The following is a 13,528-nucleotide window of genomic DNA, read 5'->3' as shown; positions in this document are numbered from 1 at the left end:
GATCTTCACTTACTGCCCACCGGTGACCATTCTGGCCCCATGTGTCTTCTCCCCAGAAAACTTAAACCAAATGCTGGGATGCTCAGAAGGCCACCCCACATGCCCAGCTGTGCAAGGGCAAGGCAGACTCGCCTGGGGAAGGCGCTGCAGCAGGGAGCGTGGCCGGCCCAGGTTCCCCCCTGCCCCACGTGCCGCGTGTCTGTCGCTGGTTAACCTGCTCCTTCTGATGGCCTTGTTCCTTGGTCAGTGGTTTACACTGATTTGTTACACGTGCGATTCGAGCAGCAAACTTTGGCCTATGAGCCTTTCTGCTCTGTGGTGTCTGGAATAAGCGGCCTGGGGCATACTTGGAGGCCACCCTGGTATTTCTGTCATCTCCTACCCAGTACAGCTGTACCCACCTCAGAACCAAGCCCTTCACCAGTTTCCTTCTTGCTGAGCCTTGAGCTGGACACCCTGGCCCGCAGGTGATATCTTTCTCCTTTCTGGGGACTTGAGCTCTGATCAGCTCCAACCTCATGGGCCACTCTGGGTCCCCAGGACACTCAGTTCATGCCTGTGCTTGGTCAGGGTGTTGGTGGGTCCTAAGCTCAGGGCTACCCCTGCCCTCTGGCTATATACCCCAGCCAGGTGGTCTCATCTATGGCTCCTTTGTGAGGTAAACCTAGCCCCTCTGATGCAGCTCAAGTGAGCAGCACCTCTGGCAGGGGTCCCTCACCCTTCAGTTCACAGGCTCACCAAGAGCCACTAGTGTCTGTCCCCAGTGCAGAGCTTCCTGACCTTCTATATTTCCGGACTTTAGACTAAACTATTGGGAGCAGAAAGCACCTCCACGGCCATTTCTGTCATGCTCCTGCTATGGGATTTCATGATCTTAGAGACAGGAAGAGGCACCAAATAGCCAGTCTCAGGGAACCTGGGACTGAGAGGCCCTAGGGAGGAGAAGTCCTTGGTGGTGCCTGGGTCAAGGAACTGCGGGCCTATGGCTGGCAGAAGCTGTCACCTGAAGTTCTTTGACTAATCTCTCCTCACCCACTCTGCCCCCCACCTCTGCCTTCCCTCTGAGATCTGTCCGTCTGTTCCATGCTTCTATGTCTCTGGATCTGTTTTGTTCTTCAGTTTATTTTGTTCATTATATTCCACATATGAGTGAGATCATGTGATACTTGTCTTTCTCTGACTGGCTTGTATCACTTAGCAGGTCCCTCCATGCTGTCCCAAAGGGTAAGAGAGCCTTCTTCTTTACAGCTGCATAGTATTCCACGGTGTAAATGTCCCACAGCTTTTTTATCCACTCACCTGCTGATGGGCACTTGGGCTGCTTCCAGATCTTAGCTATTGTAAATTGTGCTGCTATGAACATAGGGGTGCATATATTCTTTCTGATTGGTGTTTCAGGTTTCTTAGGATATATTCCTAGAAGTGGGATCACTGAAATACCACCCAGAAGGTGTCAGATGGCATCGCCCATGCTGGCATGTTGTCAAGGTCCACCCACGCTGTAGCATACATTGCTATTTCACTTCCTCTTTTTGCCGAGCAATGTTCCACTGTGTATATGACATACTTCACTTATCCATTCATCAATCTGTGGACATTTGGGTTGTTTTCACTCTTTGGCTATTATGAATAATGCTGCTATGAACATTCGTGTTCAAGCTTTTGTGTGGACATATGTTTTTATTTCTGTTGAGTATATCCCTAACGCGAGTTATTGGCTTACATGTAACTCTGTTTAACTTTTTGAAGAACTGCTAAATGGTTTTCCAAAGTGGCTGCACCATTTTACACTCCCATCAGCAGTGTATAGGGTTCCAATTTCTCTGCCTCCTTGACAACATTGGTTATCATCTGTCTTTTCGATAGCCATCCTAGTGGGTGTGAAGTGACAAGTGGTAAGAATTTGACAGATGTGACACAGAAAAATTTAATTTCCATAATATTAAAGTGCTATGGCAAGTAATTATTTTTGTAAAAAGACAAAAACCCAAGAAGTAACTTGTATAAAAGTCAAAAATACACAAATCACAGGAAAAAAAAATAAATGTCTCTAATATACATGTAAAAATATGCTTAACCCTCTCAACAATAAAAATTCAAAGTAACCCAACAATGAAATGTCACTATTCACCTACACATTGGAAAAAATGAAATACAATAACAATAACGTCTTATCACAATGATTAAGCAATCTCTGTTGAACATTTGAAAGTTACATATTCCTTAACACGATATTCTGCGTCTAGGATTGTATACCACAGAAATATTTGCCTATGTGTACAAAATTGACTGAAAAATTATTTACTGCAACAAAATTTCTAATAGTAAAACAAGGAAATTGGTCCAAATATGTATCAAAGTAGACTATTAAATAAGATGTATAATATCCATGAAATGAGATTTTAGAAATCAACAAAGATATGTGCCTAAAAAAAGCTATCTGCTCTATATAAATGTCAAAAGCAAGTTATAAAATACTAAGCAGAGAAAGATCTTGATTTGTTAACAAAAAAGATAATTGTTTATTAAACTCAAAAGAAAATCTGGAGATTCTGAGCCATTCACAGGCTTGTGCCTGTCCTCGAGGCCTTCAAGGGGAGGTATCTATGCCACCTGGTTGTTCTGTCCACTTTTGTTCTATTTTAAGGCACATGTATAATTTGGGGTGCATTTGGGTCCACAATTATTACATCTTCAGAATCAATCAATCCTTATGGCATTAAGTAGTGGCTTTATTTAGGTTTCAAGAGATATTTTCTCAGTCCTACTGTGTGGCCAGCAGTGCTCTAAATAAGGTGGTCAAGCTGGGCTCTGCAGCTTGGAAGCCACCTTAGCCCTTCATCATCATATGGGGTCTCCAGGTGAAGAATCGCATAAAAAGAAATTGCCTTTTCTCCTCTCTTATAGGATATATACCAGTTATTTCATTTTCTTGACTCACTGAGTTTTCCAGTATGTTCCAGACCAACGTCCTTTCTAGTTCCTGAGACCTATTTTCATCTATCTAGTCACATATTTCTTGCTCATTTGTTTTATAGTTATAAACATTATATTGCTGGGTGTTGGGTCCTTAACAATATGAAATTACCCTGTCATTGAGTGAGAGAATTTAATCCGCTCACATTTTTCTGACCACTGATCCGAACACTTTTATTGCATAACAGCTCATTTGTTTTCTTTACTTTTAATCATGAATTTAATCAGTTCTTCATCATAGTTAATTTTATTCATTTTACACATCAATAAATATAACTTATAAGGAATTTGAAATGGGAGATGATCCTGGATTACCCAGGCAAGTCCAGAGTAAACAGGGGGGGTTCTTGTGAGGGAAAGGGGAGGCAAGAGGATGCGAGAAGATGTGGCAGAAGACAGGGGAGAGAGACTGACGGGAGGGTGCCATGTTGCTGAGTTTGAAGACCTGAGAAAGGACCACGCAGGATGCAGTCGGCCTCTAAAGACTGCGAAGGACAAAGACATTGATTCTCCCCTACGCCCTCAGGAGGGAATAAAGTCCTGCCAGCCCACTTTAGATTTCTGACCCGCAGACTGTAAGACAGTAAACACAAGCTCTTTTAAGCCAAAAAGAAAGAAATACAACTTTGCATCTGCTTTGTTTCACCACTATTGTTATCAATAACTTTAGCCTCTATCCAAACAACAAACATTTAGAAAGGTTTCGCTTATCCTGCTCACCCATCATTCTTACCAAGTCTGACAGCTTTTGTGGAAATCATGAATCCTTTTTTAAGTAATTTAAATGGCTGACACATTCGTGGTGATGATATTGGTTTCAATTTTGTTGCCGGTCCCTTGGGTAGCTGCTGCATTTGGGTTGAGCTGAGCGTTGTCTTGTATATTCAGGAGGCCTTTATATATTCTGATTTGACTTTGTCTTTTAGACTGTCCCTTCTCAGCAAGGGACGCTCTTTCTGGCCGGAGAGCTCCCTCTGGGTGCTGAGCAGTGGGGGATGGGGTGATGTGTGTGTGTGGGGGGTGATGAAGTGGCCCTCCTTCCCTTTGTGTGTGGTTACTGTCCTGGTTTTTGTTTCCATGTACTGCTGAAGTTCCTTAAGTGGTGTCTGAGCTCCTCGGAGCTGTGTCTGTCTTGCGGTCGATCTTCGTGGGAGAATGGATCCCAGGGTCTCCGGTAATGCTGTCTTGGAGACATCACTCTGTAATTTTTTCTTGATAGTTGGACATAATGTACCACCATGAACTGTGGTAAATAACCCCTCAGGGATGTGGTGGTGAAGTTTTGGGGAGAGGAAGCTTTCTTTGGTCCTATGATTAGGCCTCAGGCTTTTACCGAGCCTGTGCCTCTGGGCTGTGAACTTCACAAGTGTTTCAGGTTTTCACCTGCCCCTCCTTAGGCAGGAGAAGGTGGCTAGAGACAGGGCTGGGTGTTTCCCTTCCCCAGATCAGTTAGGCTCTGATTATAACGCAGAAGTTCAGGCTTTAGAAACAAAGTGGCTTCATTATTTTACTCACCTCACACTGCGTTCCTCACTTTATATTTCCTACTGGATCCATCAGCTACTGACAGAGACTTTTCCCACTCTATTCGTGGTATTGTCATTTCCATAGTATTTGGATTATGTGCCATTTTATTCGTATTTTTTGCTATCTTAGAATCTGTTTTCTAGGAAGGAATTCTTCTAATGTTCTTTGCTTAAATTTTATTATGCTTGAAATTAATATTTATCTCTTGCTTTCTTAAATTAGCAGTTGTATGGTTATATCTTTGTCCATCTACAAATTTTCAACATGTCATTATTAGTTTGTGATATATGTGTCTCTTAACAAATATCCTATGAGTTTGATAATCTTATAAAATCCAAATGTCTCCATATTATCAGTTTATAAAATCCAACCACATTTTTGCTTTCTTAATTTGTTCCTATTGGTCATGCTTTATTTCCTGGTTTGGGCTTGGGTGAATTGTCATTCCTTTGGATTTCCCTTTCATGGTTTTGTGAGTGCTACCAATTTTTCTCTTCTAACACTTGCTGTTAAAGTTTATAAGCTATGTATTTACTCTATTTGCTCTGATCTTTTTTCCAATGCATAAATCAGTATCTGCCCCTGACTCTTTTGGAGACACTAGAAATGCCTCTACCAAGTTTCCTCTCCTAGAGTACACATGGGAAATGACTCTATATCCACCCCCACAGCCTCCAATTCCAGCAGGCCCCTGAGAGCCATGCAGTCCTGACATTTTCCCAGGTCATAGTGAGCATATTAGGGGTAGATTCAGTGGTGAAGAAGCCACAAGTAAGAACTGGCACAGCTGGTACAGGACTCATGTCTTCTGAGACCAGGAACAGGCAGCACTCTCTGCAAAGCCTGCCTGACTCTTCGCAGGTCCAAGGCCCTGAGCTCCTTGCTGCTGTCCATGTGGTCCCCACAGAGCCCACTGCTGGTATTGGCAGGCCACTGCCTCTGACCTCATTTCCTACTCCACAGCCCAGGGCAAGAGCTAAATGGATTCCTTATTTTCACACACAGCATAGCCATGGGTAACACCAGGTGGAAAGTCCACATGTCCCTGAAAAGATAGGGCCAGGACACGGGAACCGCCTATACTAGTCCTGAGCCTTGGCAACATTAGAGGACACACAGCTTATCAGTCATGCCCCATGTCCTTGATCTCTGTGGCCTCCCATGACCTCAGTGTTCTTTTGTCCCAAACTGAAACAGACAGTGCTTGAGATCCAGGGCCCACAGGTAGGGGCTTCAGGAGAATCTAGCAGAGACTGCAAATGTTATTGCTACCAGAGAGCTGTCTGAGTCGGAGGGGGTTGGTCTATCCCCTCCTCGGCTCTTATCATGGTCATGAGAAAGAATTCAGACAAGTGACAAAAAGTAGTGTTGAAGCAAAGCAAGTGAATTTATTAAGAATACACTTAGCATAAAGCACAAGTGAGCAACTCAGTCAGTCTGAGAACACCACCTGGTGGGAGTTCAAGGGTTTTATACTTTTTTCCCCTATAGGTTTCAAGGTTCCCCTGACAGATAGGATAGATTTTAAGGTCCCCCTTTTACATTGCTGTGGCTTTTCCCAGAATTTAAGAGAACATCTGGCAATTTTATCTTGGCAAGTCCCAAGACTGTTGACTTATTTGTTCAGAGGGTGAGATAAACTCCCCTTTTTCCCCTTCTCTTCCTCCTGCCCTAGCAGCTATCTTTCCTGCCTAACATTCCCCATCAAGTGATACCATCCAAATGCTTCTGGGGTTTTGTTGTTTGTTCCCCAACTTCATCTGTCCTTGGGTTTAGCTGACACAAATGGCATTAATTGGGTCTCTGTTCTCTATTTTCCCAGGCCAAGGTGATTTAAGCTATGTATTCTCTGGTTAGGAAGAAGGGTATGAACCATTTACTCTCAAGTGTCCTTGTTTGGGTAAGATAAGGTTTTGCAGTTCACAAGCTGGCTGAAAGCTGCCCAAACTGCTTGGCTTTGTTTCATTTTCTTGTTTCAGTTTCCTCATTCCACTTGCCCAGGAATTTTCCTAGCTTCTTCCTATCCTGCCACACTATCTTGGGGGGCTGTCCTCTTCCCTTCTCCTCTGCAGGGAAAGTGTCTGTGTGTGTGTGTGTGTGTGAGAGAGAGAGAGAGAAAGAGACAGAGAGAGAGACAGAGAGAAAGAGGGAGAGAGAGAGAGAGAGGACAAGCACTCCTGTAACTTAATGAAATAGACATGAAATCCAGCAAGAGGAAAGTGAGGCCTGCCTTGCATTTTACTTCAATCTTTTAACTTAATTTAATTTAAAACAATCTTTTACTTTTTTGTTGTTTGTTTTATTTTTTCCCCTATTCTTAATGATTATCTTCTTCAAGAGATTTCTATCTTCTGCTGTCATGGACATTTGCTTACTTCCATTCTCCATTCCCCTCTACACACACACACACACACACACACACACACACACACACACACATGCACGCGTGCACACAGGTACCCTCCGTGGGACAGGTGGGAATAATACAGCTTACTCTCAAGACTTGACTGCCTTCTTTGCCTCTCTCTCTTTCTATCCATTGTTGATATTTACATAAGAAAAAAACATACAACTTTCCACAAATCACAGAGGCCCCCCAGGGGAGGATTGCTTCTGCCAGGGGGTCTCCCAGCACAAGTGATCCATTCACTCGGGTCCCTGGGGGGCGGGGGAGAAGGAGGAGGTAAGGAGCCCCAGGCCAAATGAGGCTTCCAAGAGGAACATGCTGAGTTAGCACCCACTGGGTTAATACCTCTGTAAGGGGCTGTTATCTAATCAAAAAGTGATTCCTCCTCAGACTTGCAGTGGGAGGCAGAATTAGACCTCGCCCCATCCTTTGAAGTTAGTGGCAAAGGTATTCCTGGTGGTGGGTCATCAGGCTGGCTAAAGGCAAGGGGGCCCCTGAGGCCAGGAAGGAGGAATTGGACATGCCCATCTTTTGTTATCGCCTAATATGAAACTAGAAGACAAAAGAGCAAGCAGAGGCTTGAAGAAAGCATGTTGCTAACAGCTCGTTTCACAGGGAAAGGCAGAGACAGTTGGGCATGCTCCAGTACTCCCTAGGTATCTGCACACTGCATCTTCATCACGGTGAATTCGCCGTTCCAGGGCAGCGCTCCAACTATAAAGTTGCATGTTATTTCCTGAAAAAGACCACCACCACAAAAAGATCAGTAGTGTGCCCAAAGAAAAAGAAAAAATTATCCGGTTGCTAGGTATCAGCTTAGAAATATGCTAGAAGATCGCCAACATCCATCAAGAAATGTTCCCAGGACCCACCTGCACGGCTCAGTGGTTTGAGCGCCAACCCATCACCTGGACGTCACGGTTCATTCCCGGTCAGGGCACATGCCTGGGTGTGGGGGCTAGATCTCCAGTGTGGGGCATGCAGGAGGCAGCCCATCAATGATCCTTTCTCATCATTGATGTTTCTATCTCTCTCTCCCTCTCTCTGAAATCAATACAAACATATTTCTTTTAAAAAGGAGAGAAGAGTTGGTTGGATTTCTTTGGCAGTTTGAATTTCCCACAGTGCCTAGCAGTATCACCAAGGAACTTCAAAATGGCATTAAGACATCCTTACTGCTTAAATGTTTGCCCTAGTAAATAGAACAAAAATCCTTTTAAAAAATACTAGTGCCCTGGCCTGGTGGCTCAGTTGGAACATCACCCTGGACACTGAAAAGGTCGAGGTTCAATTCCAGGCACATACAGGAGGCAGTCAATCCATGTTTCTCTCTCACATACATATGTGTGTCTCTCTCCCCCCTCTTCCTCTCTCTAAAACCAATAAACAGGATTAAAAATACTAGCAAGTTAAACAATTACTGCTAGCTAGAGGCTGCAGACTTTTACAGCCCTAATGCAGTGCTTCCCAGACTTCCTCAGTGGTATGAAGTATATGTGAGGTGTCTGGAAATTCTGATTCAATAAGCTTAGGATGAAGCGCTGGAGCTAGTCTGCATGTGTGTATGTGCTTCTACCTTATCTGCCAAAGATTCTTAATATTAGGAAAGTTGGAGAGTACTTAATATCTATTAAAGCAAAAGTCCTAAATAAAGAGGTGGAATATTGAATCTAAGAGATGAGTTAAGACACAATCCCTCACCCTTGTTCTTTCCAGCCTGGGGCTGGCAGAAGGGCTACAAGGAAAGGTGACAAGAAGGAGAAGCTGCCTGTCATCGACGTGGTGGTGACTAAGGATACACCATCAATGTCCACAAGCACACCTGCGGAGTGGCCTTCAAGGGGTGCACTGAGAGAGCTGGAAATTTGCAGTGAAAGAGACAGAAATGCCAGGTGTGCCCATCAACACCAGGCTTGGCAAAGCTGTCAGTCAAAGGAATAAGAAATGTCTCCTACCCTATCTGTGTGGTTATCCAGAAAATGTATATATATATATATAGGTTGTCTATGTACCTGTCACCATTTTCAAAATCCTACTGTCAATCAATGAAGAGGAGAACGAATAATTAAATAAAGTTATAAAACCACAAAAAAAGAAGTGTCCAGACTTGTAAGATGAGTCAAGACTAGGGAATGTTATTTTAGTTTACTACACCAGTTGTTCAAAGAGAAAAGTTATTCAGTATACTTGGTAGATGCTGGAAAGGGTGATTGATAGAAGAAAATGTCCCCAATTTACAAAATTACACTTGTAAAGAGGGAATTGGAGGAACTTCAGGAAGTAGCACTTACATAATATTTAATAACAGAACATAAATCCTGAAACATCCTCATTAGATGGGGAAGAACAGTTGCTTGGCATTATTACCCCCCGCCCCCTGCATTATTCCAGAGGCCTGGAGAAAAAGAGAAAATTTTCAGTGTTGATAAATATGTGCTTAAAACATACACTGTAGAACTAAGATTGTCCGTGGAAACCTTATATACAAAAAGTGAGCTCCTTGAGGAAAAATCTCCTTAATTCTCTCTAGTATTTTCTACAAACAGGTAAAAAGCAACAACTTCCAATATAACTCCAAAGAGCCCAGTATAAAATATATATTTAAACTGACCATAATTCTACTAACAGTAAAATATTTTTTAAAAAACTAACATAACAGATCAGATGGCATTATGACACGCTCACTGTTTAAACGTTTGTCCTGATGGGTATCTACTATTCACTGGAAAGGATTGAACTTGTTTGGTTTGAGCGCCCGGAGGTAGTTCCAGGCATGACAGGAGTGTGCTTTGTTAACAGGCCTTGGCAATCTCCTGCACTCAACGCCAGAAGCAGCAGCATCGCCTGGGAACTTGTCAAGAATGCAGATCCTTGGACCCCATTCCAGACCCATGAATCAGAAACTGTGCAGGTGGGAAGCAGCCATCTGGGTTTACCAAAGCCTTCAGGGAATTCGCATGCCCACTAGTGTGGAGAAGCAGTGGTATAAAGAAAGAGACAAAGACACACCTCCTAGGCATAATTCAGGGGCCTTCACCAGGCTCAGGCTGAGCACTGGATAAATCCTCTGAAATGAAAGATACAGGGTTGAGACCAAAGGCCCCTGGGCCAAGTCAGCCCTTTGGTGGGTGTCATTGAACCTTCATGGAAATTGCGGCTGAGCCTGGCAAGAACCAACTGTAAGTCTGGGATGGGGACACTGTCTGGCCTAGTCACTGTTTAATCTCCAACACCCAGAATAGCAGCTGGTGCAAGTAAGCTTCAATGAGTAGATGAGTGAACGAACAAATGTCCTTTTGTGTCTTCACAAGGATGAACAACTGTTGGGCCAGCAACAGCTGAGTTGCTCATCCAGGCCCGAGAGAGCAGACTTTCAGTAAATACGCATTGGCAAGTGTCCCTGCACCAAGAGGCCAGAGTTGCTGGAGCCCTTGCGATAAGAGTGACCTTGAGAGCATGCTGTCCCTAGGATGAGGGGTGGGGAAAGGCTCGGAGAGGTCTCCCACATTCCGCTGCCCCACACTCTCTGCTCCAAAAGCCGCAGAGCTGACCACTTCTGGGGCTAACTATTGGGAGGGATCCAGACCTCAAAGAGAGTCTGGGCACCCCAAGTTCTTCTGGCTGGGGCTCAGAGTAGCCAACACCATCACAGACAGTTGGTTTGTCACTTACCTTTTTCAGTTTGCTGTTTCCTTGAATGACACAGTTTTCAGAATTTTTTGCAAGTTTTCTGCAATCGCTGCGGGCAATTTTGACAACCATAAAGTATTCCAAACGGTCTGTGACCTGCCAATTAGCAAGTATAATGATTGTGCAATTTTATTCAAAAAGTTGTATTTTACCTCTGAGAAGTTTTAGCAAACACTAAAAAAATTGCTGTCACTTTCACTCTCCCTCCCTATCTGTTGCCCTGTCTTTCTCCGGTGACGTCCGCTGCCTGGATTCCTTTGCACACTGATACCACCTTATGCAGCCCCATGGAGCTGGACACTCAGGGAAAAGGCTTCTTTCCAGTGTGGGGCCTCCTGGAAGGCAAGACCTTCTGTTTTCTGTCCCAAAGTCCAAGGCATGTAGCATGCTCAGTGAAGGGCTGGGCGAAGAAACTGAAGGCACCAGAACCACGAACTCCTCTGGGCCCTAGATGTTACATATTCATGTGGGCCCGACAGGCAGACAGACAATTCAGCCACACTGGACATCCTCCCTGATTCTTTTCCCACCCCCCCACCCCCCTCAGGTTCTGTCATCTGGTTAAACTGATGCCCCTTGAGGCTTTTGCACCCAAGGCTCTTCCCACCACCTCAGCTGTCCCTAAGGGGCAATGCCAAGAGAGTTTGTCTTTTCTGATCTCTGTTGGGCGTTTAGAGAGGGAAGCAGCAGGTTTGTAGCGAGGCTTCAGGATTTACTGAATTCAATAATGATGGAATGCCTGGAAGGTGAAGGCTACTCATGGTGTTCACTTAAATATGCTTTCAGCTGGTTTTAAAGCATCGCAGCAGGCGATGAAAGGGGGAATCTGCAACGTGGCTCCAGCTTCCCTGGACTCCACTTTTTCTATCACGTTTTCTCCCTGCCACTTCCAAGCCTTGATAAATTTGTGTTAAATTTTGGCTGTGTTCCAAGCCACTGGAACAAACATCACAGCTCTCATTCCTGGTTTGGCATTTTTTTCTTTCTAATTGCCCTGCTGGGTCCCTAAGGAAGGGCTGTGATCATTCCTGTCTGTCTCACAGCCCATCTACAGCGGCTATCATAGAAGTGGCTTGGGAGAAACTTGCTAAATGTGTATGCTGCTGGGGTTCCAAAGGGAAAAACAAACTGTGAAGGAGACTAGGAAAGTTATAAGACCTAGGATCCATGCCTCATCTCAAAATGCCACAAGAGTGTGCCTCGAGGTGGATTGTGGCCTGTGCCCAGTCAATAAATTGTGCTGCACCATCAGCATAACATTCTCAAATATGGTGCCAAGGCCACACGCTGGAAACTCCAGGGGGCATTGCCCACGCTGGAATCCGAGTCAGCAACAATTCCTAGTGTTGTGTTGGGCAATTTGTGATCCTATGAGGATGGACACATTTCTACAAACAGAAAATCATGAAGTCTACACTTCCATTACTAGGTTGGATTAAAAGTATTGAGAATATGGGAGGAGGCACTTTCTTAGCCTATAAATTAGATAGTGTGGCCTGTGTCTCTTTTCAATTCCATGTTCCACTTTACGTGGATAGATTGAAATGCTGCCTGTGGCAGCATTGTGAAGTATCCATGGTACTCAATTTGTTTCCCAATAACCTTAGAAAATACAAATAATGAACATTTGATTTGTAGTTTTGGACTTAAACGAGTTAATATATGTGAAGTACTTAGACCGACAGTCCAAGCATCTAGAGAAAATGCACCGATGCTATGTGCTTGAGCACTTACATATTTAGGATTTTTGTCTATCAGTGCTTTCCTCGCATGCCCCACCTTTCAGACTGGCCCCAGTCTGCACCACCATATGCAAATATGCATATGGAGAGAGCACCCCTTTACCTGCAGCTGGGCTTGCACTATCTTGACCGCCTTGAAGATGTATTTGTCTTCACTCTGTTTATTGTACTCTTGCATGGCATGCCACAGACACTGCTTCACATTGGAATTCGAGGCACTGATAAGTTTTAATTCCCTTAGCACCGGGACCTTATTATCCCCGCCTGAGTTTGTGCTGGCGACCAGGGCCACCAAAAGGGTGAGCAGGAACAGGCAGGACCCCCAGAGTCTTGTCATGGTCCCTCCATCCAGGGGCGCAGATGGGCCTCTTTGTCCTTTCAGGGCAGGAGCTGCAGGTGAGGTGGGGTGGTCGCTGCTGTTCAAAGATCTCATCACAGCATCATGAGCCAGCTAGATTCAAGACAGAGCCGTGAGGGTCACCTATAGGGCTACCCCTGTCCTCCAAGGAAGCCCACCTGTGAGAAGCCAGGAGGAGTCCCTGCCCCCAGGCACCCGCCCTCCTTGTCCCAGGTGTGGTCTGCAGTTCCAGGGAGACTGCTTAGCCCAGAGGTGCCAACACCTCCTACCCTGTGAGCCTCACCACCCACTCTTGCTTGTGTGCCTCAGGCCTATAAGGCGTGACTGGTAAAGCGTTGCTGCCCCTAGGTTTCTTGGCTCCAGCCCTCAGTGGACTTTCCAACCTGCCCCACTGCCAGCTGCTCCTTCCTCCTGTGGAGTCAGGCTCTGACCCAGGTGCCAGCTCCTGGTTCTCCTGAGTCTCGGGCACTCTCAGCTTGCGCCTGAATCCTGCTCTGCTGCCTCCTTCACTCCTCCTGATCTCTGGTTTCTCTTCACCTCTGAGTCCCTGCCCCTGCAGGGAAGTCACACTTTGTGATGTAATTTAGCACTTGTGACCCTGTCTCAGGGAGGGCACCTCTAACCTGCCCACCACTGACCTTCAGTCCAGGCAAACTCTTCCTGCTCCTGCCCTCGGAGTGGAGGCCCCTCAGAGGTTCCCTGCTCCCCTGGGCCAGGACCCTGGCTTCCTAAAGCCTGGCCTCTGGCCTCCCCCTGGCCCAATAGCACCTCTCTCCACTGTTCTGCCAGGGAGTGGGCAACGCAGCCCACCCTGCGGGCGCCTGATTA

The 13,528-nt window shown here is 45.3% G+C and overlaps 1 protein-coding gene across 1 annotated transcript; it reads right to left on the bottom strand.

The window, feature by feature from the left end:
- Positions 1 to 7,562: 7,562 nt before the first annotated feature.
- On the bottom strand, positions 7,563 to 12,679 carry LOC107536264 (cystatin-8). The gene is made up of 3 exons (XM_016211923.2): positions 12,446 to 12,679; positions 10,583 to 10,696; positions 7,563 to 7,646 (listed from the first exon to the last, which is right to left on the bottom strand). The coding sequence occupies exons 1-3, from the start codon at positions 12,677 to 12,679 to the stop codon at positions 7,563 to 7,565; spliced, it is 432 nt and encodes a 143-aa protein (XP_016067409.2).
- Between the last annotated feature and the right edge of the window lie 849 nt (positions 12,680 to 13,528).

The sequence above is a fragment of the Miniopterus natalensis genome, chromosome 7 (genome assembly GCF_054644295.1).
Source record: "Miniopterus natalensis isolate mMinNat1 chromosome 7, mMinNat1.hap1, whole genome shotgun sequence".
Taxonomy (NCBI): Eukaryota; Metazoa; Chordata; class Mammalia; order Chiroptera; family Miniopteridae; genus Miniopterus; species Miniopterus natalensis.
The sequence above is the reverse complement of the archived record's forward strand: the minus strand, read 5'-3'. Positions and strand labels throughout refer to the sequence as shown.

Coding starts and splice junctions, on each gene's coding strand:
- LOC107536264 (XM_016211923.2), bottom strand. CDS start 12,679: ATGACAAGACTCTGGGGGTCCTGCCTGTTCCTGCTCACCCTTTTGGTG. Junction 10,697..12,445: donor TAGTGCAAGCCCAGCTGCAG/GTAAAGGGGTGC, acceptor GCTAATTGGCAG/GTCACAGACCGTTTGGAATA. Junction 7,647..10,582: donor GAAACAGCAAACTGAAAAAG/GTAAGTGACAAA, acceptor GGTCTTTTTCAG/GAAATAACATGCAACTTTAT.